Source organism: Zosterops lateralis (genome assembly GCF_965231275.1).
Source record: "Zosterops lateralis genome assembly, chromosome: 11".
NCBI lineage: Eukaryota > Metazoa > Chordata > Aves > Passeriformes > Zosteropidae > Zosterops > Zosterops lateralis.
This window is the reverse complement of record NC_139771.1, coordinates 19,580,854-19,604,837: the sequence shown is the minus strand read 5'-3', so window position 1 is coordinate 19,604,837 and position 23,984 is coordinate 19,580,854. Positions and strand designations below refer to the sequence as shown.

The 23,984-nt window shown below is 44.5% G+C and overlaps 1 protein-coding gene across 1 annotated transcript in view; it reads right to left on the bottom strand.

Annotated features, from left to right (window-relative positions):
- The window catches only part of CHL1 (cell adhesion molecule L1 like), a 140,004-nt gene that overhangs the window by 25,355 nt on the left and 90,665 nt on the right, over window positions 1-23,984 (bottom strand). The window contains exons 6-14 of the mRNA XM_083869572.1: window positions 18,473-18,595; window positions 17,534-17,704; window positions 15,524-15,571; window positions 13,177-13,297; window positions 10,280-10,464; window positions 3,056-3,187; window positions 2,128-2,265; window positions 895-1,006; window positions 37-203 (exon numbers count right to left, since the gene is read on the bottom strand). Of these exons, the coding sequence (XP_083725698.1) occupies window positions 37-203; window positions 895-1,006; window positions 2,128-2,265; window positions 3,056-3,187; window positions 10,280-10,464; window positions 13,177-13,297; window positions 15,524-15,571; window positions 17,534-17,704; window positions 18,473-18,595 (1,197 nt within the window). The remainder of the gene's footprint in view (window positions 1-36; window positions 204-894; window positions 1,007-2,127; window positions 2,266-3,055; window positions 3,188-10,279; window positions 10,465-13,176; window positions 13,298-15,523; window positions 15,572-17,533; window positions 17,705-18,472; window positions 18,596-23,984) is intronic.

The window sequence follows — 23,984 nt, the reverse complement described above, 5'->3', positions numbered from 1 at the left end:
TCTTGACAGATGTGAAAGTTGGTTTTTTTTTCTCACCCCTTATATCCAGATTAGCAGTGATTGCTCTTTTCCCCACAGAATTTGCAGCCCAGCAGACGTAGGACCCTGAATCCTCCTTCTTGGTGTCCCTGATCTCCAGGGTGCCGTTCTTGTTCAGCTCGTAGCGAAATGTTGAAAGGGGCTCTATGCTCTCATCCTTGGTCCTAAAGATGATAAAAACAGGCCTGGGTTACTGCAGGAAGTGTTAGTTCACGGTTAAGGGTTATTGCAGGGGAATTTTGGGACTCAGCTTTGCTCCTGGGCAATTAAAAGTCAGGATTAGTGAGGCACTTTATCCACGTGCAGCAAATCATAAAAGGATTTAAGAGTCCTGCACAGCAAACCCAAAGGAAAAAATCCTAAAAAGTTCTCTAAAATACTCTGTCCTTAATCTACAGCTGCCACCTGTGATTTTATTGCACCTGTCACCTGCTGTGACAATCCTGTGATTTCCAACCCTATGGAAGCATGTCCAGGCCAATGTGTTCTGTAAGTCACTGCCTTCCCACCTCAGTAATGTGCCCACACTTGAAGAGTTGCCAGCATTAAACTGATGAAGCTGCAGCAGGATTTGGCTATAAAAAGCGTGGTTTTGATTAATGCATAGCCTGGCATTTGACTCAAACAGGTATTGGGGACTTCCAGGAACTCTTCTTTTCCAAACCAGTTCTTCAGAATTCTTAAAAGCGCATTTAAACACAGAAAATTTAAATTATATACAGTTTTGCTGCAAATTTTTATTCTTAACTCCACAGAAATAATTACTAGCAGAATTTTCAAACTTGGGGAAACCTGCAGGAACTCAAGTGACAAAGTGTTTCAAGTGACAAAAAACCCAGTTCCCAGTTTTCTTACCATCTGACATCTGCTGCAGGCGAGGCAAAGATGTCACAGTGCAGGAAGGCGCTGTAACCCACCACCGTGGCGTAATTCTCCCCATCCGGGGTCAGGATCAGAGGGGCAATGTCTGCAGGACAGAATTCAGAGTGAGCAACACTGCATTTTAAACCCAGGAATATAAATACTGGCCCTGCATCCTCCCCTTTTCCAGCAAGGAGGAGAGGCTGAGGTGTTTAATGGGAATTTCACGGCTGTTTGAAGAGTTGCACTGAGCAGCTGAGCTCTCAGAAGCTTCACTGGCAGAGAGGACAGGGGTTTGCTGCTGGACATGGTAAAAATTGAAATGTCCAGGAGAGAAAACAGACCCACTTCTGCTGAAACTGGAGATGTTTTTTATTAAATAAATTCCCCTCACTCCCTTTCTTCAAAGAACAGTTGAGCATCACAATTGAAATCAATGATTAAAAATACACTTAATAATTCAAAACCAGCATTGTGGTCACAATTCAGTCCCCAATGATTTCACTGTGCTTGAATTCAAGTTTTTGAGCCTGACCACAACCACGTTTTTAAAACATACCAAAGCTCAGGAGTGTCAGTGCTAAGCACATAACATTGTCCATGATAAAACCTGTTGTATAAATTTGGAGAATATTCCTTAAAATCTGGGGCCAGTCCAAAGGAACCATGAGGTGGTGACAAGCCCCAGGCTGCTCTGAGGATTCAGCCTTGGGCTGTTGACATGTCCCTGAGTGAGGCCAGAGTGTTTTCAGCCCCACAAAGGTGTTACCAAGCTCTGAGGGTTGCCAAAGCATTTAAGAAATGGATTATGAAAAATTAGCGAGATGGCATGATCAGAGGTGTTTGGAAAAGGAAAAATGTTTTAATTAAAGTGAAAATAACAAACTATATAGAACAAAGGAATAAAAAGCTGTGTGAGGTGCAGGGAGGATCCTTACACCTGCTAAGACACCCTGAAAATGCACTGAGAATATTCAATGATCTAGGAGGGGTTTTTGGCTTGCTGCCCAATAGAAAATAACTCAATTTCTTGAGCAACATCTCCAGGATCCAACAGGTGCTTTTATCCTTGCACTGGGTCAATGAGAAGCGCACGGAAATTTCTGTTTCTTTTCCTTATAAGCGAAACAAAGAACAAAACCCAAAATCCTTTCCTAATGTGTGAACAGCTGTAGGGTGTGGGGGCTGCTCCTGTGCCCCCTGTGAGGGGCAGCCCGGGGCACTCACTGAGCACGTTGACGTTGGCGCTGGCCAGGATGGTGCCGTGCTTGTTGGTGGCCTCGCACTGGAACACGGCGCTGTCCTGCAGCTGCAGGTTGGTCAGGCTGATCTCCCTGGTGGAGATTCGCCCTCGGAAGGTCCTGCCTGCAAAACATCAGATTGTGTCAGGAGCTGAGGGAACACCGTGACTGGGGAGCTCCCAGGTTGTCCTCACTGATCAGAAGCCAAAGGAAAGAACATCTTGAGGATCCAACCAAGACTTGCCCAACTGCTGGTGACTTCCAGGGCTCTGCATTTGCCAGCATTGCCTGAGGGAAGTGCTCCAGAGCACCAAAATCCAGTGAATTCACCACAGAGACTTTTAAAATGATAATAATAATGCTGCTACACCAGTGGTTCCCAGCCACTCAGGTTTATTCAGAAGCACAAAGAAGTCCTCGAGCTGTCCCAGATCCCCAAAAGATGACTTCCAGGGCTCTGCACTTGCCAGCAGTGCTGTGGCCAGAGGGAAGTTCTCCAGAGCACCAAAATCCACTGAATTCACCACAAAGACTTTTTAAAATGATAATAATAATGCTGCTACACCAGTGGCTCCCCAGCCACGTGGGCTTGCTCAGAAACACAAATAATATTCTAATATTCAATTAGAATAATTCTAATTGTCCTCAAGCTGCCTCAGATCCCCAAAAGATGGGAGAGTGACAGGTGAGGCAAAGGCAGCACCTCAAAGGTACCACTGCTCCACACCTGTGATGTTCACCACCACCCTCTCCAACAAACCTATTTAAATATTCGTTTATTTAAGTAAATAAAAAATTCACACCTAAAGAGGTGCCAAACCAGACATCACTCAGCTCTTCAGGACTTGTGGGTGGTACAGAGGCACATCCCACCTGGGCAGGGCCGGGAGGAGCCCCCTGGCCCCTGCACTTACCATCGATGGGCATCCCATTGAGCTTCCACTGGATGCTGGGCTCGGGGTTCCCGATGGCCTCGCACAGCAGCACCAGGTTTGTCCCCACGCTGTACACGCCACCCTCGGGCTTCTTCAGCCACTGGGGAGGCTCTGGGGAAACAGACAGAACAGGGATCAGTTGATGCCTTTTGGGGTAACCTAAAAATAGAGGCCAGACAGAATTAAGGGAATAAAAAGCTGTTCTGTTTATTGAAGCCACCCAGGGGAAAAACCCAGAAATGGACCCCGGGTCAGGGGTTTTCACACTTTGATCAGTTTGGTCCATTTGCATTTTGGGGGTTCATCTCCCAATTCCAGCTCCAGGTAATGAAGTCACTGACCCCAAGTTTGCTGCCCCCAAGTCACTTTTGTTTCCATCTCTGGGGCCTGAGGCAGTGAGGGGTCCTTGATTGCCAGGCCTGGAGAGGAATTGTTGTGTCTGCCCCAAAGTGGGGAAGCAGCAGCTCACACTGCGTGTGGAGTTTAGAGTTCTGCACTAAATAATTGCAGGGTTACAAATGTATGAAAAATTTAAAAGCTGAAATCCCGAGGCATCACAGCCACAGCCCACCGTTGCCTCTGCTGTTGCTGGGATTCTCCAGGAGATGGCAAACGCCACCAACACTTCCCAGCTGCTGCTCTCAGCCCATCCCGCGGCTGAGCTGATTCCTTGTACTTCCCATGGAAAGGAAAGGTAAAATCAGCATCAGCACAGGCCAACCCTGCCCTGCAGGCTGGGTGAGCATCAGGAGGGTGGAGGAACGGTGGGAAATTAATGCACATGAGAGGGGAGAGGCTGGGAAGGAGGGAATGTGTCAGCATTTCCACAGGACCCTCAGATGTGAATTTGATTTATGTATTAAAGTGATTTATGAATTAAAGTGAGGGTATTTCAGCAAGACAAACAAGGTGTGGATATTCAGCCATCTCAAATCCCCCTCCCCAGGCAGGAACAAGTGGCTCCCATCACCTTTCCTGGGAGCTGACAGAGCTCCAGGACAGGACTGATCCACCTGCCCCTCTCCCTGTGCTGAGGAAATCCACCACCACTTTGATTTCCTGATTTTCCACCGTGTGTTCAGAGCAGAGACTGATCCAGAACACATTCAGGAATGGTAAAACATTCTCTCATCACCAGGAATGAGGGGTTTGGGTGCCCACAGGGTGGTGGTAGAGGAGCAGCCATGTGCTGCTGCATTCCCTGTGCTCTCCTTTCCCAGCTGTTCCAGGGAGAACTCTCCCCTGCAGAGCAGCCCAGGAGCTCCAGGTACCCAAACCTCGTTGGGAATAAACATCCAAAAATGAGGGAAGGGAACTGAAGGGGAGAAAAAGTGGATTTATCTCATAAATGCTCAATTCACTGACTGAACGCAGCTCCCTGAGCCTCCAGTGGGCAGCATCAACCCAAAACACAACCCTGAATTCATCATTTCCCCTTGAAAGGCACCAAACTCAGAGATTTTAACACCAGTTCTGACACTGCCTCATCTGCAAGTGCTGGGAAGATCATGGAGCCTCTTTCCCCATTAAAAAGGTGAGCTAATGTAGGGAAAACATTGTGAGGATTCATCAGTTAATGCTCATAAAATGCTTTGAAGATTAACGGAGCTGTTGCCTGGTAATACAGCAACAGATGTTATCAGTGAGATATGTCAGAGCAAAAACGTCACTGCTCACATTCACAAGGATATTTCAAAAAAAAAACACCCCAGAATTGGGATGCAATTCCACACCCAGACCAGCATTCCCACAGGAGAGCACCCAGGAATGCTTTAATTAACATAGAAAGACCGAAGTCAAAATCCAGCCACTAAAGCTTCTTTAAAATGATAAAATAATCCCATTTCCTTCACATGGCAGAGATTCCTCTACCAACATCCTCAATCAGTGCTGCTTCCCACCCCACAGTGACATGACCACATCTGTCAAACCTCCTGGTATTTGGCTCCAGGGAAAAACCCTGCAAACACCAGAATATTTTGGTTTTGCAGATCTTTTTCCTTCTCTCTCATGTACACCGTGGTTTCAGCAGGAAAAGATGAGTCAAAGGCATGGGGGTGAAAAGGTTTGTAGAAGTCGTGATTGAATTGTTGGTTTGGAATTTTTTCTCTAAATCTGCCACAAACTGAGACAGGATATTCCTTGTCTTGGAGATACCAATAAAAAAAATAAAATAAAACAAAACAAAACAAAATAAAATAAAATAAAATAAAATAAAATAAAAATAAAATAAAATAAAATAATAAAATCCACCTGAAGGATCCCTGCCTATCTCCACCTGTGCCCACACTCTGGAGGTGTGAGCTGATATTTGATGTCACTGCTTTCCTTTCTCAGCGTTGGAATTGCTGTGTGTGCTCCAAGAAAGGGAAGAGGCTGTGAAGTCAGAGGCAATGAGATTTTGCCAGGTGTGAAATGCAATTTCACAAAGAGGCTGAAGAACCTCGTTTCCATGTGGCAGATGTGCTATACCACTCAAAGTATCCAAAATATAACAAAATACACTCATATTTTTTTTAGCAACTACAAAATCCAGGGCTTGGATAATCAAACTGTTAATCTGGAATGACAAAGATTTCACTGCATCATCTATTCTTCCTGGTAAGAGTCCCCAATTCATGTCTTTATGGGCAATACTGACAGATCCAGAAATGAAAATGATCTAAAATGGGCTTTTCCAGCAAAACAGGGTCATCTGCACCTAAAACACCCACCAAGGATCCAGACCTTCCCCTCTGCCTCTCCCTCTGTGTTTTTTTCCAGAAAGAATTTGGGACATCTAACCAGCTTCTGTTTTTGTTGATGTTTTAACTCTCCCCTGTCTTCCATCACCCCCAGGGAACTTTGTGGAGAAACCCCCATTCCTCTGGAGGCTGTTGTGCATTCCCCAGGTGTAATTTCTCCTAAATTAAAGTTATCTATATTTTTTCCCCCAAATGCCATGATTTTGAGCTCTGTGACCACCCCTCCTGACTTTCCTAAAGAAGGTAAAGTTGTGAATCTGCTCACTTTAGCTGAGGCCTTCTCAGTTCTCAACAACAACATTTTCTTTCTATTTTTCAAGGTGATTTTCACCTTTTCTGCCAGACTAACTCTCCCCAGCCATGTTCCTCTTGCCATTCAGTGGATTCTCCAACAAACCCAAGGAGGCATTTCCAGCCCGTGCTGATGGATCCAATTTTTGCTGCCTGGTGAGAACTGCCCTGCACTTGTGTTTTCTGGAGCCCATCCTTTTCATCCCACACCACTCTCCCAATTTGTAAAGTTTGGTTCAAATTCTCCTCCCACCTTCCCAAAGGCTGGGAATCCACCCCACTCCAGGGCCAGCAGCAGCTGCTGTTGCCGCCTTGGGCTCTGCATCCCTGTTGGAGCAATTCTTCCAGTGAAAAATTCCAGTTTTGAGCCTGATTAAAACAGGCTCACCCAGTTCTGCTTCTGCCTCCCATTAATTTAATCTCTTTTCTTTTGCTCTGGCTGAGTAATAAAAGTATTACGAGACATAACTGCAAAAGGCCCTTAGCTATGACATTATTACTATAATTAATCATTATATTGTAACAATTATTTCTATTAAACCCCACCTAGGAGCCTCAATCGAGATCAAAGTAACTTTGGATCATTATGATTTTGCAAGATTTGTAGTTTATATGTTCATTTTCTGTTGGGTTTGGTGAATCACAAACAACAACCAGATAAACAGTTAAAGTCAAAACAATTTGTGGGTTTGCTTTGCTGGTTTTTTGGGGTTTTTTTTAATAATTCTCTCTCATTTTAATAACAACAGTGGTGGTTTTGTGTCTGCTCAGGTATTCCAGGCTACACCTTCCCTTGCAAAGAGAGATTAAAATGCTCAAGCAGTCAAGCAATTTGCCTGCTGAATATTTTCATATGTTTGGTAATGATTGCCTGAATCTTTGCCCTCAGACTCGGTAGGATTAGCAAGTGGTCTGCATGCAAATATCATTAAAACTGGTATTTAGAAGGGTGGGGTGCTGGTTTGAGGCCCTCAAACACCAGAAAGCAGAACAGAAGAGGTGTCAGAGTGACATAAAAATCCTGATTTACGCCCCAGCACTCCGCCGAGGACGGCTGCGGGTTAATAACAGATAATTTTTCCTTCCACATTTAATTTTCTTCTCCCTGCACGCGCCCTGTGAGAGGAACCTGTCAGGTGTGAGGAGCCCCCAACGTCAGCAGCAGCTCCCTGAAGCCTCCTGGAATTAAAGCTGAGGATGTGCCCTTGGATGTGCTCACAGGAGCTGCTGCAGGAGGGATGAACGTGTCCATCCCTGATTAATGACAGCCGCGTCTGCTGCTCAGGGATTGTGGAAAACAGCAGAGTTTGGGCTCAGCTTTACCTTGATAACTTGGATGTGAGGTGATTCCTAATAGGAAGAAGAACCTCCTGCTGCTGACAGGAGCCACCATTAGTTACACACGTGGAAAATGGATTTAACAGCAAGTGGGAAAGGATTTTTGTACGTTGCAATGGCTGCAGTGGGATAATTTCCTTCTTTTCTCTTTTTCTAAGCACTTGGTTGTTAATAAGGAGAAATAACAATTTGGCAGGAAGTTTCCTGTTGCCCTGATTTTTCAGCCTTCTGATTGTTTTTCATTCTACTGGAGTTTTCTCACGCATTGTAACAAAAACAACGACTGATGTTTGGTAAATACATTCCTTTCCAGGGGGAAGGACAAACTGATGGACTTCTGGTTTGACCAGTGGGGTCTGAGGGGTGTCAACCTCATCCCCCAATCACTGGTCAAAGTCCAAACTCTTTCTAAACCCTGAATCCAAAAATAAAGTTCTTATTTTTCTCACTCTCAACTTGACGGGTAAATATCCTTCTTTTCTTGTCCTCTTGTGACATTTTCCCTTCCTCTGGAAACTCTGTGAGAAGAAGGTCAATATTCTAAACTGCAAAATTAATGTTATTTCTCTGGTATTTTAGTTTTTGCAGCTCCTGCAATTTCTTTGACGGAAATCGATCTTTTTGCAGCCGAGAAAAATCACAGCCAGATTGTTAAAATATTCTGCTACAGCAGAGAGATGCTCCAAACCATCTGGAAGGATTTCTAGGAGTCAGCACTTCCCCTCCACCACAGCTGAGAACTTGCCATGCCCTGGGATCCTCCTCTGCCACACTTCCAGCAAAGAAAAGAGGAGTTCAAGGCTGGGCTGAGTGAATGGAAAGGACTCATCAGCCACTGGGAAGAAAATTTTTTCCTCAGCTGCTGAGCAAACATAGAGCAGGGAGGTCAAAAATGCTTTTCTCCCATCAGAAATCCAGTGAACACAGAGGGGTGAGGAGCCCTGAGGAAAATGAAGCACTTGGAAGATTCTAATATGGTAGAACTGCCAGGGATTTATTTTGGTTTTTTAAGTGCAGAGCAGAGGTTGGAGCATTTTTCATCAGGCAAATGTTTTCAGCAAGTTTTCCAGTTGGGCCTCAGGATTCTCAGTTTGGGGCTATTTCACAGAACCACAGAATCATAGATTGTGTAGGTTGGAAGAGACTTTCAAGATCATCAAGTCCAACCCAGCCCCAACACCTCAACTAAACTATGGCATCCAGTGCCACATCCAGTCTGTCCTTAAACACATCCAGGGATGGTGACTCCACCACTCCCCTGAGCAGACCATTCCAGTACTTTATCACTCTTTCTGTAAAAAACTTTTCCCTGATATCCAACCTGTATTTCCCTTGGTGCAGCTCAAGGCTGTGTTCTCTCCTTCTGTCAGTGCTGCCTGGAGAAAGAGACCAACCCCACCTGAGCACAGGCACCTTCCAGGGAGTTGTAGAGAGTGATCAGGTCACCTCTGAGTCTCCTTTTCTCCAGGATAAACACCCCCAGCTCCCTCAGCTGTTCCTCACAGGGTTTGTGTTCCCAGCCCCTCACCAGCCTCGTTCCCTCCTCTGGACGTGCTCAAGTGTCTCAATGTCCATCTTGAACTGAGGGGCCAGAACTGGACACAGCACTCAATGTCCATCCTGAACTGGACACAGCACTCAAGGTGTGGCCTCACCAGTGCCCAGTCCAGGGGCAGAATGCCCTCCCTGCTCCTCTGGCCACACCATTCCTCATCCAGGCCAGGAATCATTTGCCTTCTTGGCCACCTGGTCACTCTGCTGGCTCATGTCCAGCTCCTGTCACCAGTCCCCCCAGGTTCCTTTCCTCCTGGTCACTGTCCAGCCACACCATCCTCAGCTTATAACACTGCAGGTGGTGATTGTGGCCAAAGTGCAGGACTCGACACTTGGACTCATTAAACTTCATCTTGTCAGACTCTGCCCATCCATCCAACCCTTCCAGGTCTCTCTGCAGAGCTCTCCTCCCTTCCAACAGGTCGACACACGCTCCCAGCTCATTGTCATCATTATGGGCAGGGAGACTTCTTGGCTCTGCAAGAAGGTTTTTTTGGTTGGAGGTTCACTCCTCAGAGCTCTGCTGGGAAAGGGCATCTCCACCTGATGCACACCTTGGGGTTTGGGAAGAAGGAGAAGGGGAAAAGGAGCCTTGGGTACTCAGTGAGGTGATAAAAAGGGTCATATTTCCATCCTTGTAACTGCTGAAAAATGGTAGAAAGCATATTTTCACTTTGTTCCAGAGGTCTTATGATATTTTTCAGGAATTACAGAGAACACTCCCAGCTCAAGTTGTGCCTATAAAAAATAAAAACCACAGCAAAGGAACAGGTGGAGGAGGCAAAGGGTGGTACCTTGTCTGCTCACTGAATTCTCACAGCCCTCCCCAAGAGCCCACTTTTGGTGGAAACCACAGGAAAGGACTTGAGCTAAATGTCCCTCTGGTCCAGCCCAGTAGAGCCATTCTCACAGTTTTTAAGAGCAAAAAGAATAATTAGATCTTTTTTTCTGATCTTTCTGATCTTTCATCAATATCTCTGCTTGACTCGAGTATCGAACCTGCTCACATATTTAAATTATTCCCTGCTCTTTAAGGCATTCATGGTTGAGGGGAAAAAACACAAAAATCATTATTTATATATTTTTGTTGTTCTTTTAGAGGTCGTACTTTATGCAAACCTTCCCAAACCCAAAAGACTGGCACAAATTGCTGGAGTTTCTTGAGCCATATTAACAAAATACTCTTCACTTCCCTTTTCCTACCTTTTTTTTTTTTTTTTTTTTTTTTTTTTTTTTTGTCCCAAAACAATAATTTTTAGTAAAGAGAAGTGAGCACCTTCCACGTGCACGCGGAACTCGTGCCTGGCCCTGCCCAGGGGGTTGCTGGCCGTGCACTGGTACGTCCCCTCGTCGGCTGCTGTCACTTGTTCAATCTTCAGGGTCTTCCCAAAATTCTCTGTCTCTGGCTCCTCCTTGGGCATGTTCCCTGTGACCTTCACCCAGCTGAGATGAGGAGTTGGGCTGAGAACAAAGGGAAAAAAATAAAGATTTTGAGTTGAATGCAAAAAAAAGCCTCTGTGAGGTTTCATATGGAGTTCCCACCTGGGGTTTGGAGGCGTTTTTAGAGGATTTTGAGCTTTTAAAACTTTGCAAACTCTGGGGTTATGCTGTACAGCTTCTCCTTGTTCTGCACAGCCCCTGTGAGTGGGGTTTTCACCAGGGCACAGCTGCATCCCCTGGATGTGTCCTGCCCTGGAAAAGGGGATGGAGCTCATTCCATCCTGCCCCAAAAGGGCACCTGTGGACAGCCAGGAAGAGCCAGACTCTCCTGCAGTGCCTCCCTCTCTGGAAGTGGCTAAAAGGCTCTTCCCATCCTTAGAAAGCGCCAGAAGTGACACAGAACTGGGGACAGACGTTGTTGTGGTGACCCTGACACCACACAGGACACAGTCACAGAGCCAGAGCTGCTCCTCCTGTGCCCATCTGTCCCCCTGGCTCCCTGCCCAGGCAGGAGGCACAAAGGTACCCAGGAATTCTGATGTTCCACCAGCCCTGCAAATATCCCATTATTCCCTCCTCCTCCTGCTCCTGTCCCAAAGCCAGCCCCGAGGCCGTGCCCTCCTGCCACTGCCACTGCTCAGGGTATAAATCTTTAAAAAGTGACAGATTGGAAATGCCCTTAATTCCCTATTTTGCAGTCGGGTGCCCCCGATCTGAGTTCCTTGGAAATCCTCTTCCATGCTCTGTGGACATTTGGCAGCGTGGATTGGCAGGGATGTAGGCAAAGCTGATCATTTTTTCTGCTGAAAAGGGGGAATTTTAGAGAAGAAAAATAACATTTCACTCCAAAAGTTGCATTTTTGAAGGATTTTCATGACAAGATGTGCTTGGTGCTAAGACAAAGAGGTACTTTGTGTTCTTTCTAAAGTGACTGCTCTAAAAAAAACCCTTTTTTTTTGTTAAAAAAATTAATTTTCTAAAGACTTTCCTGGAAATTTTTGAGTGAAACAAAAATACTTTTTTCTTTTTTCCTTTTTCCTTTTTTCCAAAGGGTCATAAAGACTTTTCTGGCTTTCTCTCATATCTGATATTCATGCTTGCACGTCAAAATTCACATTTGAGCATTCCCCATATGAAAACCCCTTGAAAACCATCTAAAATGAGAGTTGTGGCTTTGGGGAGGTTTCTGGGCTGGCAGATCGGCTTGATGGGGAGTGAATTAGACAAGGAAACGTTGAAACAGGGAAGCAAAACTCCACTGCAGATACCTGGAGTGAATCCAACAGAGACAAGTCACTCTCCTCCTTTCAGGAATGCCAACTCAACTCCCTGCCAGCCTCCACCAGCAATGCTCTTTCAAGCCCATATGAAAAAAACAAAATGCCCTAAAAACATGTGCAGGCAGATAAATATCCTGACTTTGGGGTTTTACGGAGGGAGAGCCTTTAATGGGAATTATCTGGGTGTGAGGCAGAGGCTGCAGCTCCATATCCAGCAGGAAGGGAGGGATGGTGATTTACAGCTCTGCTCTGCACAAAGCTCTGGCCCTGCCAGGCCAGAAGGGATTCTGATTTCTCTGGGGGTTCAGTGGGGGCACAGATTCTCTGTTTCTCTGGTGGCAGCTCCATTTTGCACATGGGACAAACTGGGAAACTGGAGGAGCAAAGCCAGACTCGTGTCTGAGTGAGCAGAACTCAGAAAGGAACCACAGCTCCTTCTGAGGGTGGCACTCAACATCTATTTCCCAGCCCCTTTCCTTCCTTATCCTCATTTTATTTACAAGGACAAAATTCTCCTGATTTCCCATCATAAAGCATCGATTTTAACCCTTCCCTGTACGAATCCTTGCACTACCTGAAGGGAGGCAGCAAGGTGGAGAGAGATTATTTAAAAAGAACTTGGAGTGACAGGACAAGGGAGAATGGCTTCAAACTGAGAGAAGGTTTAGAGGGAATTTTGAAGGATTTTAAGGGAAAAATTTCCCTGTGAGGGTGGGGAGGCCCTGGCACAGGGTGCCCAGAGAAGCTGTGGCTGCCCCTGGACTCCCTGGAAGTGCCCAAGGTTTGAGGTTTGCCCTTTGCTGTTGGATCAAATGAATACAGCTTGATAGTGGTTCAATGTATTCCTACACAGTCATGGATTTGTTCCTCAATATCCTGATATTTGTGAGGACAGTGTGGAATGAACACCCTTTATAAGAATTCTGGATGCTGGAAATGGGCACAGAAAACACCAAGTTCACACCCACACCTGAGCCAGCACCTCCTGCTGTAGCTGAGATTGATGACTTTTCCCATTCCTTAAGAGATGTCTTGTGCTACATCACTCAAGAACTTTGTTTGTAAAAAACCCTGAGATTTACACCTGGATAATCTTAAACTTTGGAGCAAAACTGAATTGGCAAAACCAGAAAAAAAAAAAAATCACAGGCTGTGAACACAAGCACTGAAGCTGATGCTGATATTATTTAGCTTCTCAACATCTCAAAAGCAGCACTACTGAAAAAAAAAATCTTTTTTTTTTATAAAACAGTAAAAAATTCCATACTTACCACATTGTGGTTTTCATTATTTACAAGCTACAGCAATAACCAACACATGCACTCTGTGCTGCTTTTGCAGGTGCAAAAGCTCTGCACAGGAGCTCCACTCAAAACTGTTGCATAAAATTTGTGACATCCCTTTCTCTCTGCTCCAAAGGTGATTAAGTTTGTGCAGCGTTTTCATTACTCACAGCCCTTCAGCAATGCACTCCAGGAGCAGGACCCCTCCCTTGATGACAGTGACTGAGGAGCTGCTGCCAGCAGATTCAGGAGGGATCAGCAGCTTGGGTTTCCTCTCCTTGATAAAATTCGCTGAAAGATAAAAGCAAAACAGGAGTTGGGTGGGAAATCTGGGATGTTCTTCAGTAATGGCACGAGCATCACTGCTGACAGGTTTCTGACATTGATTTGTGTGTTTTGATTTTTATTTATCCACTCTGAGACTACCCCAGGAACCCTTATTTGCCCTGGTGACAGTCAGAAGGGAGGTGCAGTGATATCAACTGGCAGCAGTGCTGGGAAACCCCTTTTCCTACAGTTTTATATCTTTTTTTTCTAGCATTGGCCTTTCCTGTCACCTCTAAGGCAGTTTGTTCCTCTCAATTCCTGATTTTTAGGCATCTTTCTTAGCACCTTTTATTCTGCACTGGCTCCATCATCTTTTAAACCCCACCTTTCCTGACTTGAGCATCCCCCAGAATTGTCCCTCCTGCTCCAGTTATTAAATCTACAGTAATGGAGATACGATTTGTAAAGGAGACTGTAAAAATAATAAAACAAGATTGACCTGCTTTCGAATTCCAACAGCCCATTTGTTCCAGCCTGCCAAACAAAGGGTTTTTTAGGATGAAAAATTCAGAGTTCAGTGCCTGCCCAGTTATCACTATCATAACAATTAGCACACTAATGAATCAGTCCCCAAATGGTGCTAGTTCTTAAAAAAAAAAAAAAAAAAAAAAAAAAAAAAAATAGCCACTTATGGATGATTTGGTAGAAGACTCTCACATAGATCTGCCTGAACCTCATTTTCTCATTTTTAATTTTAATTTCCCCTTGGTTGGTGTCTCTGCAGGTCTGTCAGGAGTGCTCTGAGCTGCAGCAGGACATGATGGTGTCACTCTCACGTTTCCCATCTGCCAGAGGCAGCCAGGGCTCCTTCCCAGCAGGAATTCTGACATCCCTTGGAGGGAAAAAACTGCTCCTGGAGTGGAACAAGCCCTGCCTGTCCTTATCCCAGGGCTCAAAGTCAGAGGAGTGATGAGTGCTCTGGGTTATCCATCCCAAAATACTCCAGGATAACCCATTTTTTAGAAAACTCAGTGCCTGCCTGGCAAAAAAACAAAAAAACAAAAACAAAAACAAAAACAAAAACAAAAACAAACAAAAAAAAACCCACCACCAAACCAAACCAACAAACAAACAAACAAAACAACACAAAAACAAAACAAAACAAAACAAAACAAAAAATCCAAAAAACCCCAAAAACCCCCCAAAAAAACAAAAAAAGACCCCCATCCAAAAAAACAAAACAAAAAAAACCCCAAAAAAACAAACAAAAAAAATCCCACCCAAAATCAAACAAACAAAACAAAAACAAAACAAACAAACAAACAAAAAAGACCAAAAAACTGCCCCCCAAAAAAAACCCCAGAAAAAACAAACCCAAAAAAACACCTGGGAAAAAGAAAAAAAAAACAAAAAACCCCCCCCCAAAAAAAATCTCTTAAAGAAGGTTAAAATTGAGCATTAAAAAAAATAAAAAAATAAGAAAAAATAAGAAAAAAATAAGAAAAAAATACTCTTAAAAGCCATTTAAACAAAGAAATGAAGAGTCAAGAGCCACAGACTCTAAATTTCATGTATTTGAAACAAAAAGAAGCAGGTGGAGAATTGCAGGAAGAACCACCCTGGTGCCTGCAGGGAGAGCAGGACGTTTTCAGGATCTGCTGCACAGAGAGGGACACACAAAGCAGTGGGAAATGGGAACCCAGAGGGTGAAAAAGTGCTTTTCTTTGGTGTCACCGATGGTGGTGACACAGCCAGGGCAGCACAGGGACAGAGCCACCTCCCATCTGCACTGAGGTCATGGGCACAGCCAGAAATCCAGAAACTCCAGAAAAGTCCATAAATCCACCCCCTGAGCTCAGCCTGCAGCGATGCAGCCCCAGGGACATGAATTTATGGTGTCAAAACACCTGTGTCATCTCAGAGTCCTCTGAACCACCAGGGAAAGGTTTGGAGCATCTCCTGCTCTGAACTGATAACAACAGAAATCCAGAACATCAATGTCCTCACTTCCATCTCCTTACAAAGCTCCTTTCTCAAGTAAAAAACTGACTTTTTTATTATTATTATTATTAAAAACCCTGCAGATTGTACCCAGAAACTACAATATAAGCCAACTGTGCTCCCTGCACTGCTCAAATCCATCCCATCACAATCGAGAGGCTTTTCTGGTGTGTTTTTTGAGCAGCTCCCATTTCACCTCAGCTGGTGGGGTCTCAGTTCAAAGGCTAAAAACAGATGCATTCAACTCACCCTTAGTAACAGCAGCGTTAGGTGAGCCTGAGTCATTAGCATGCTTTACTGAAATAAATAAAAATGACAACCAAACAAACATGCAGGGTTGAGACAGAATCAAAAGAAACCATAAATCAACCAAAAACAAAATCATGCCCCATTCCCCCCCCCCCCCCCCCCCCCCACCTCCCAAGTTCTGCCCCAAAAGAAAGAAAGGATGAAAAAATATAAAGGAAAGCAACAGATGAGCAACAGAGTTTTGAAAATATAATGAAAAAAAAAATGTTTTAAAGATTTGTGTTATTCTGAAAAAATAATTAATGGGTGATATAATCAGCATTTCATCCTCGCTATCTACAATCACTGAGTACTAACAGAGAGAAATGTTGTAAAATGTGTCCATTCTCCTGTTTCTCACTGCTTATTTTTGTTCTGTTTATTTTTAATGCAGCCCCTCAGCAGGCACTTGGCCCAGAGTGGAGCGGGCAATGTCAGGCTGAGTTTACAGAACCCTTTCAGCTCACGCCTCTCATCTTTTCCTGGCCCAGGTCCCGAGGCTTTGATGACAAGGTGGACACACTGAAGTGGCTTTTTGGGCCACTTCCAGGGCTACCAGCAGCCAAAACCCATCTTGTTTTTCTCTAATCTCTGTGTGCATGTGTGGGGGACTGAACCCACTTGAAAAGCAACATTTAATTTGGGTGTTTTTCTCACAGTTAGTATCCCAAGATAAGGCACAATTTTCTAACAATCAGTATCCCAAGCAAGCATTGAACGCATAAAGCCGCTATTAATCCTTTATCTTTTTATCCCAACAACAAAACTCAAAAATCACATATTAAACAGGTTTCATTCCTAAAGACAAAATTCTCCCTGGCTTTGTGGGCTGTATAGGCCCAAAAGATCAGAGGTTTTAATGAACAACTGGAATTTTTTATTCCCTACACACCATTTCATCAAGGAACTGGAAACACTTCTTGTGTTTCTGATGCTCCAGGCTGCCTGGAGAAACCTGGAGAACATCATCCTGCCAACCCCACTGATCCACTTGGACCAAATCAGACTTTGCCCAATAAAATCCCCAAAATCCATTGAAGTCCCGTCCCTGGGGCACCTGCTGGACTCAGGAGCAGCACATTTCCCTAATGCATCCTTGGCTTTCACTGCAGGGACAGCAGGAGGAAGGACAGGGCACTTTTGAGGTCTGATTTTGATGCCTTGGGGTTTTATTTTTTATATTTTTCAAATCCTGTACTGCCTTTGTGTATAACTCTGAACTCCTCATAGAGTGTCAGCTACTGCCTTCACATCTTGGTCAGACACAACAATTCCTCTCCAGGCCTGGCGATCAAGGACCCCTCACTGCCTCAGGCCCTGAGAAATGTAAAAAAAGTGAGTTGGGGGCAGCAAACTTGGGGTAAATAACTTCATTACCCGAAGCTGTAAGTGGAGGATTAACCCCTGATAGATAAATAGACCAAATTTATAATTGTCTGAAAAACCTGTGACCATTTTCCATCTTGAGTGTAGCTTTGGACTGCCCAAGGTGTATCTAATGAATGCCTTTAATAAATACCTGATTTTATTCTCTTTATCTTGTGTAGCCTCTGTTCTGGGTACCTGTCCCAAGGTCTATCTATTGAAGGCCTTTAATAAATATCTGATTTACTCTCTTTATGTTGTCTAGCCTCTGTTCTGTGTACCCTTCCCAATGCGTATCTATTGAAGACCTTTAATAAATATCCATTTTACTCTCTTTATCTTGTCTAGCCCCTGTTCTGGGTACCCCTCCCAAGGCAGCAGTTTCTTCCCCCAAGATGGGACAGGACAAACCGATGCCTTGGGCTGCCTGGAGCAGAGCCTGGAGCAAGGAGCTTTCCTCAGCCAAATTAACCCAAAGAACGAGGTTAATAACTCAGGGAATAAACTCAGTAAAGTCTCTCTTTTCTGAGAGAGCCAGGGCACACTTCTGCATGCCCTCCTGAACCAGGAACCAGGAGGAAAGGAGCAGCTCAGCCCCACACTCACAGCGGGACACCTTGAGGGTCATGGGCATCTTCTGCACGATGGTCCTGAGCCTGGGGAAGGCTGCAAAGCAGCAATAGTCACTCCTGCTGTCACTCTCCTCCACGTTGGCAAAGTAGAGGTCTCCCTTCAGGCTCATGGAGACCCTCTCATCCTGTGGGATGTGCTGCAAATCTGCCAAGGGAAAGGAATTGTGAGGTGGGGACAACACAGGGATGTTTTAACAAATGCTCCCCCTCCTGTGCTTCCTTACAGATACAGAAAGAGGATGAAACTCTGAAGTAAAAGAGGAAGAAAATCCAGCCAAGCCAGTGGGTTATATACCAATATTCAATATACAAACTATTAAAAATTATATAATAAAATATTAATATATTAATATATATTAAATAAATATTTTTATTTAATATATAACTATATAAGTGATAAGGAAAATTTGATAATTAAAAACCAGAGTTATTTTGCTTCCCAAAAGGCAGAAATTCCTGCAGAACACAAACGCTGCAGAATAACAGGACAGAAACCCAGAAGGAACTAATCATGTAAACCTGATGGATTATTTTTCCCATAGGACCATAAATCAATCATCAATTTATGGAAAGAGGGAAATGATGATAAAAATAGCATATTGACAACTGATATCCTCTCCTTTAAATGCAGGACTCCTCATCACTGGCAGACTCACCAATATAGAAATTATTAGATATCTCATATTTATTGAGATGCTGTGTCAATGCACTCAATAATTTAACTTTGGGTCATGTAAAACCAGATCTCCATCCTCTGTTTTTTTTTTAAATTTTGTTCTTCAACATCCATCTATCCCTCCCAAGCACTTGCACAATTACAATTCCTGTGCATGATGAATCTGCAATGAAACTGCTCTGAAAGACAAATACTTTGAGCCCCCTTGTATGGACTGTGCAAACCCCATTAACTCACCAATATTCATCCAGTAGATATGCAAAGGGGGGATGCCTTTTGGGGGGTTGCAGTGCAGGATCACAGAATCTCCATGCTCCACATCCAGAGGCTCGATTTTTTCTTTGGGGAATTTTGGCACACCTGCACAAAAAAGCAAAGAAGTTCCTTTTTTATTGGCACCTTTGGAAACGTTACCTTTTGCTCTCCCCTTGACACAGCTTTAATAAAATATTTACCTTTACAGCATCCTTTGCATTCTCTGCCTTTAACACCAATTTTAATTTCCACAGAGGCACAGAGCAATGATGACTTTTATTCAGAGTAGGAATCTCTCAGTTCTGGGACACTCAGAACAGGAATCCCTTCATTCACCAAGTTCTTGGAGCATCCTCTCCAAATCCAGGCACTGAATGGGGGTGTTTAACACTTGTTTGTGATGTCCTGTGCTTTGCTTGGCCTTTACTGTAACACAATCCTTTTCAAACACTTCCTTTGGCTCCTTTGTGCTGTCTGGCAGGGACCACCCAAGGCCACAGGGTCCCTAAGGACAAGCCTGGCACAGAGGGCTGAGCACTGGTGTGGCCCCAGCTGCTCCCAGGAGATCAGAAACCAGGGAGGTGAGGAATGTTCTGGAAGCTTTGGATAAAACATCCCTAAGGACCCACTGCAAGTCACTGCAGGTGGGGACAGACATCAGGACAAACTTAAGAGTTGTCCCAGCTCTTCTCTGCTGCACTGCAGCCTCCCATGGCCAGGGAGATGTTTTCAAAAATGGAAAAGGAGTTTCAGTTTTACCCTTGAAGCACCAGAACTTTCTGTGCGTCTCTCACCGTGGTTGGCCCAGAGACAGCGCAGGGACACCAAAAGAAGTTTTGTCTCTCAAAACCTGTGGCTGTTTCTATCGGCAGCAAGACAAAAGCCCTCCTAAAACATTATTTAAGGAGCTCAGAGGTGCTCAGTGATTTTTTGGGGTGCCTTAGCCAGGTGTCAGATGCTTCTCCAACACCTGTGCATGGCTTTTGTTCTTTTGTTTCTGTATCTTTTGTTATTTTCTCTTTTATTAAAAGCTTTGGTTCACAAAACACACCTGAAAAGCCATCTCATAAATATTATTGAGCCATTTTTGGGAGGCTGCAGGTCAACCCCCAGAGCTTGATGGGTCATTACACTCTGGCCATGCCTGTATCACTTCTCCATCCCCAGGATCAGAGCAAGGCTGGTGTAAAGCCTCTGTTCCCTCCTCTGCTGAGGATTCTTGCAGGCTCTGGGTGCACACTCAGGCTTGGCACAAAGCTCACAGGGCTGCTCTAGCTGGGCTAAAACACAACTTAAATTGTTCATGGATCAGTGTTTCATCACCCACAGCGTTCTGTTCAAAGCCTGATCTGTGCTTGGCACACCTGGGCAAATCTGGGTGCCCAAAATGCCACTGGGGAAGCTCTTATGGGAAAATGTGGGAGCAGAGCTGGGCTGGAGCCCACCCCAGAGCCAGCCTGGAGATGATCACAGAGAAAGCAGCCTGAAAAGTGGAACCACTCCTTGAAGGATCTGAGCTCAGGCAGTTTCAGGGCTGACGTCGCCTCCCGCTTTCATTTCAGGCAAGTTCAAACCGGCCAAAGTTTCACTTCACACCAGCATCAACCAGCATAAAAAAATGAGCAGCAATTAAACAGCAAAGGATGGGGAACGGCCCTGGCTGTGCAGAGTCAAACTGGAACAGCAAACATCACCTCCCTGGTGCCCAAATCATCACAGGGAGCTCTGAGAGCAACTCCACAACTGGAGACATCAGTGATCCAGCAGAGAATCTGCAATATCAGACAAAAGAAAGGAGAGAGGGGGGGAAATGCAGGGACAGGGCTCTGAGGACACTTCACACACCTCAGGATTAGTAAACATGAAAAGAAGCAATCACTGAATGCAGACTCTGCAGAGATGTTATCTCCAGGATGGCTTATTAATAGGATAGGAATTCTTAGGAGAGGCAAAATGCAGCTAATGAGCATCGCAACACCCTGTAGGTGAAATTTCAGGTAAAAATAAAAACCAAAAAAAGAGCTGCATATTCATATCCAGGACCTTCAATAACCTGCACTCTGCCAGCCCTGGGAAATACATCTGCTGACTGCAGGGGTGGAATGTTTTCCAGCAGGAAAAAGCCAATTTCTTGATCTAAAGCTTATTTATTCCCCAAAGCACGTCACTCACAACAAAACTTTAAATAAGCTGGATCAGGTGAAGGATAAGGGATTTCTGACCAAAGCAATGAGATCAGCAAATGGGCTAATATGGGATGACTTATTTAGGACTTGCTCAAACCCATTTTTTTTGCCTCATTTAGCAGAACTAAATCTGGGTTTCTGATATCCCAGCAGGGTGCCATAACCACTGGGCTTCTCACTGAATTTCTGGGGCCAGTAATTAGAGAATTATACAGAAATTTACTGAGTCCCACCAGGGGACAGGGACAAGTCACAGCCCTGGTGTCATTAGCTGACAGCACAAATATTCATCTCCAACGTGGGCCCAGATGTTGGCAGCTGGATTCACTGGGGGAAGCAGCAATTTGACCCCAAATGTCCTCCACCTCCAACAAGTACTTGCACCACAGGTGATCAGGGCATTTGGGTCCTTCCATGCTGTTTGTATTTTTTTATTTTTTTTCTTAGTTTGCCACAAAAAGCATTGAAAAACTTTGATTTTCATCCCCGTAATGAATAAATTTGAACGGTTTAATCCTTGAAGCTTTGCAAGAGATGAAAATCCCTGATAAATTCCTGAGCCAAACCTTCTGACAAGTGTAATTTTTTTTGCTGGGGTCCCACTGGTTTTGAAGACTAGAAAAATATCTGCTTCTGAATTCAGATTTATGAAAAATAAAAAAGCTTCTGTCACATTAGACTTTTCCTTTTGCACATCAATCCTCAGGACGTGTATTCAGGCAATATTTTGAAACATTTTTTTGCAGGGCTCCTACGTTCTAATTAGAGGATATTCCAGAATCAATCCCCACTGATTTGTGGCTGATCACAGAAACCGTCAGAGCTGGGGTTAAATTCCACAGCATCACACAAATTAAACTGTGCCCAGAGCTCTCAGAGCAGCACATGGCCACTGAAAAATCCATCCGATGTCTCTGCAGTGACAGCACTGAAGCTGTGATGTCAATATTCCATGGAAAACCCAAAAAAAGGAATGTGAAGAGAGGGGAGAGAAAACCCAGCTCAGCTCTGGGTGCTGCTTCCCACATTTTCAGGGCACAGGGGAAAACATTGGGATTTGGTGACTCTGAGAAAGGCAGGAGGACTCTCAGCACTCTCAAATCAAGGGCTGTGAGTGGAACAGCCACGGGGAAGGTGAAAACCTGCACTCCCAGCTATGGAGAGTCCCCTAAAATCCCACCGTGACACCTCTTCAAATACTCCTGGGAAAGGCTTTGCTGACCCAGGGGTTTTTCCCTGACAAGGCTACACTCAAAAACCCAGAACTGAAGTGCTCTGACAGTGTGTGAACCATGGGAAGGGAAGATTATCAGTGGCCAGAGTCATTTGTGCAAGGAGCCAGGATCTGCTTAATCCCTGGGGTGAATCAAAGTTTAATGACTGGGCTGTGCTTGAGGCCAGGCTGAAGCACCCCTGGGAAATTTGGGGAGGGCTGGGAGAAAACCCATAAAGGAGCCTGAGTCCCTCATCCTTTCAAAAAATGAAGATTCTCAGAAAATGCAGTTTCTCAACTTAAAGCAAAAGGAGAGAGACCCACACAGTGCAATAGAAAGGATTCGTTTGAGTTTAGCAGAAATAGAGATTCAGAAATGCAGCAAACAGAGCTGGGAACTCCAGTTTTACTCAGGTTTACTCAGGGATCCATCCAGGATCCTTTCCACCTTGTCCTACAGCTCAGTTCTTGTCCTTCAGCTCAGTTTTTTGTCTCACTGCTGATCACAGTGACCTCACACTAAAACTGTATCAATTATGGCAATTTATTCTAGTTTATGTGAGAATGGACCCCATTCCGTCGGGTATTTTACATGTTTTGGGGTCAAGTGTTGAAAAATTGATCAAAAGAAAAGCATTTCTCCAGGTAACTTGTCCTTGAGATCTCTGTGTCTCATTTCCATCAATACCAGCTGTAAAATGGGAGTGAATTCAATCAGCAATTAGCAAATACATTGTGAAATTGTTGTAGAAAAGCATCACTGTAACCCAGGCCTGGCTTTTTAACCTTCCCTGTGGATTCTACTGACGATATCCTGGGGTAAAGGAGAGCTAATCCTGATCCATCATGAGCAGTCTCATATTTTTCCTGGCAGATAAACCCTTAAAGGATGTAAAAGTGATGCAAAGCAGAAATAATCAAGAAATTTCTATAACCTCGAAATTTCCAGCTCCTTAGACACTTAAATTAGTATTTAATTACGAGTTTTCATACGGATCTGTATCTTGCACAGCAAACAGCCCAACATTTTAAGGAATCTTAACCATGCCTTGCAGTGCCTGATGTTGAGCTGCACTGAGTGAGGCTTGGGAAGTTTCCAGGGCTCATCTCTGTGCCCCAATTGATATTCTGCTCCACAGAGCAGGAGCAGTAGTTAAATCTGTAATTTCCATTGCAGCCTTTGAACTGTTTATGAGATATGACCCTGCCTGTTTATGGATTTTTTTTAATTGCTGCCTTAAATTGAAAGAGTTAGCAAAGCCTGGCTGTCAGGAGGAGATGTGGAATGGAATCAGTGACAGCTTTTTTTTCTGTGTAAATCTCTGTTATCCTTTTCAAAACCATGGCCACAGGCAAGGATCAGAGCCAGCCCGGTGATTCAGGTGGCCAGAAAAGCTGCCATAGGTGAAGGTCACTGCTATAGGAGGCAAGAGGGTTAAATTTCATCCCCATCACCTGCAAAGCCTCTCTTTGGTTTTCCCTTCAGGTTACACCAAAGCCTTCACAAAACTGAGACCTCCTGCTTCAGCATCTTTCACTGATTTCAGGATATTCACACCTGGGTTTTTGAATATTCACTCAGGTCTGGCTTTCTTTGGGAATTCTTGCATTAACATCACTGGCAGAGCACAGCCTGCCACGGGATAATTTCACATCCAGCCAATATTTCCATCCTCAGGTCTTTTGGAGAAGCAGCTTTAGAAATACTGAGCATAAATCTTCACTCAGTCTGCCATGAAGAGCCTTTTGCAGCACAGTTAATTAAAGAAGTTTAAACTGTGCTTCTTCTTCTCCTTCCCCTGGCATTGGGCCTGCTCACTAATTCAAGCAGCAGATTCCCGAAATGGTGGAGGAGGGGAGCTGAAGTCTGTGTTCTCACCATTTAAATTCATTTTCATGCCGAATGTATCTTGTAACAATCTGGCCTTTGTTAGAGCTGCAAACCCATTCTTCCCCCTCTCCTTAATGTCACCCTGCATACGGGAGGTGGGGTATTTTCATTATGTAGGTGAGATTTAATGATCATTTCTGCTGACATTTCTATTGCTTCCCCAGAATGACTACTGTGAGTAAACAGTCTTTTGTTCTCCTTTTC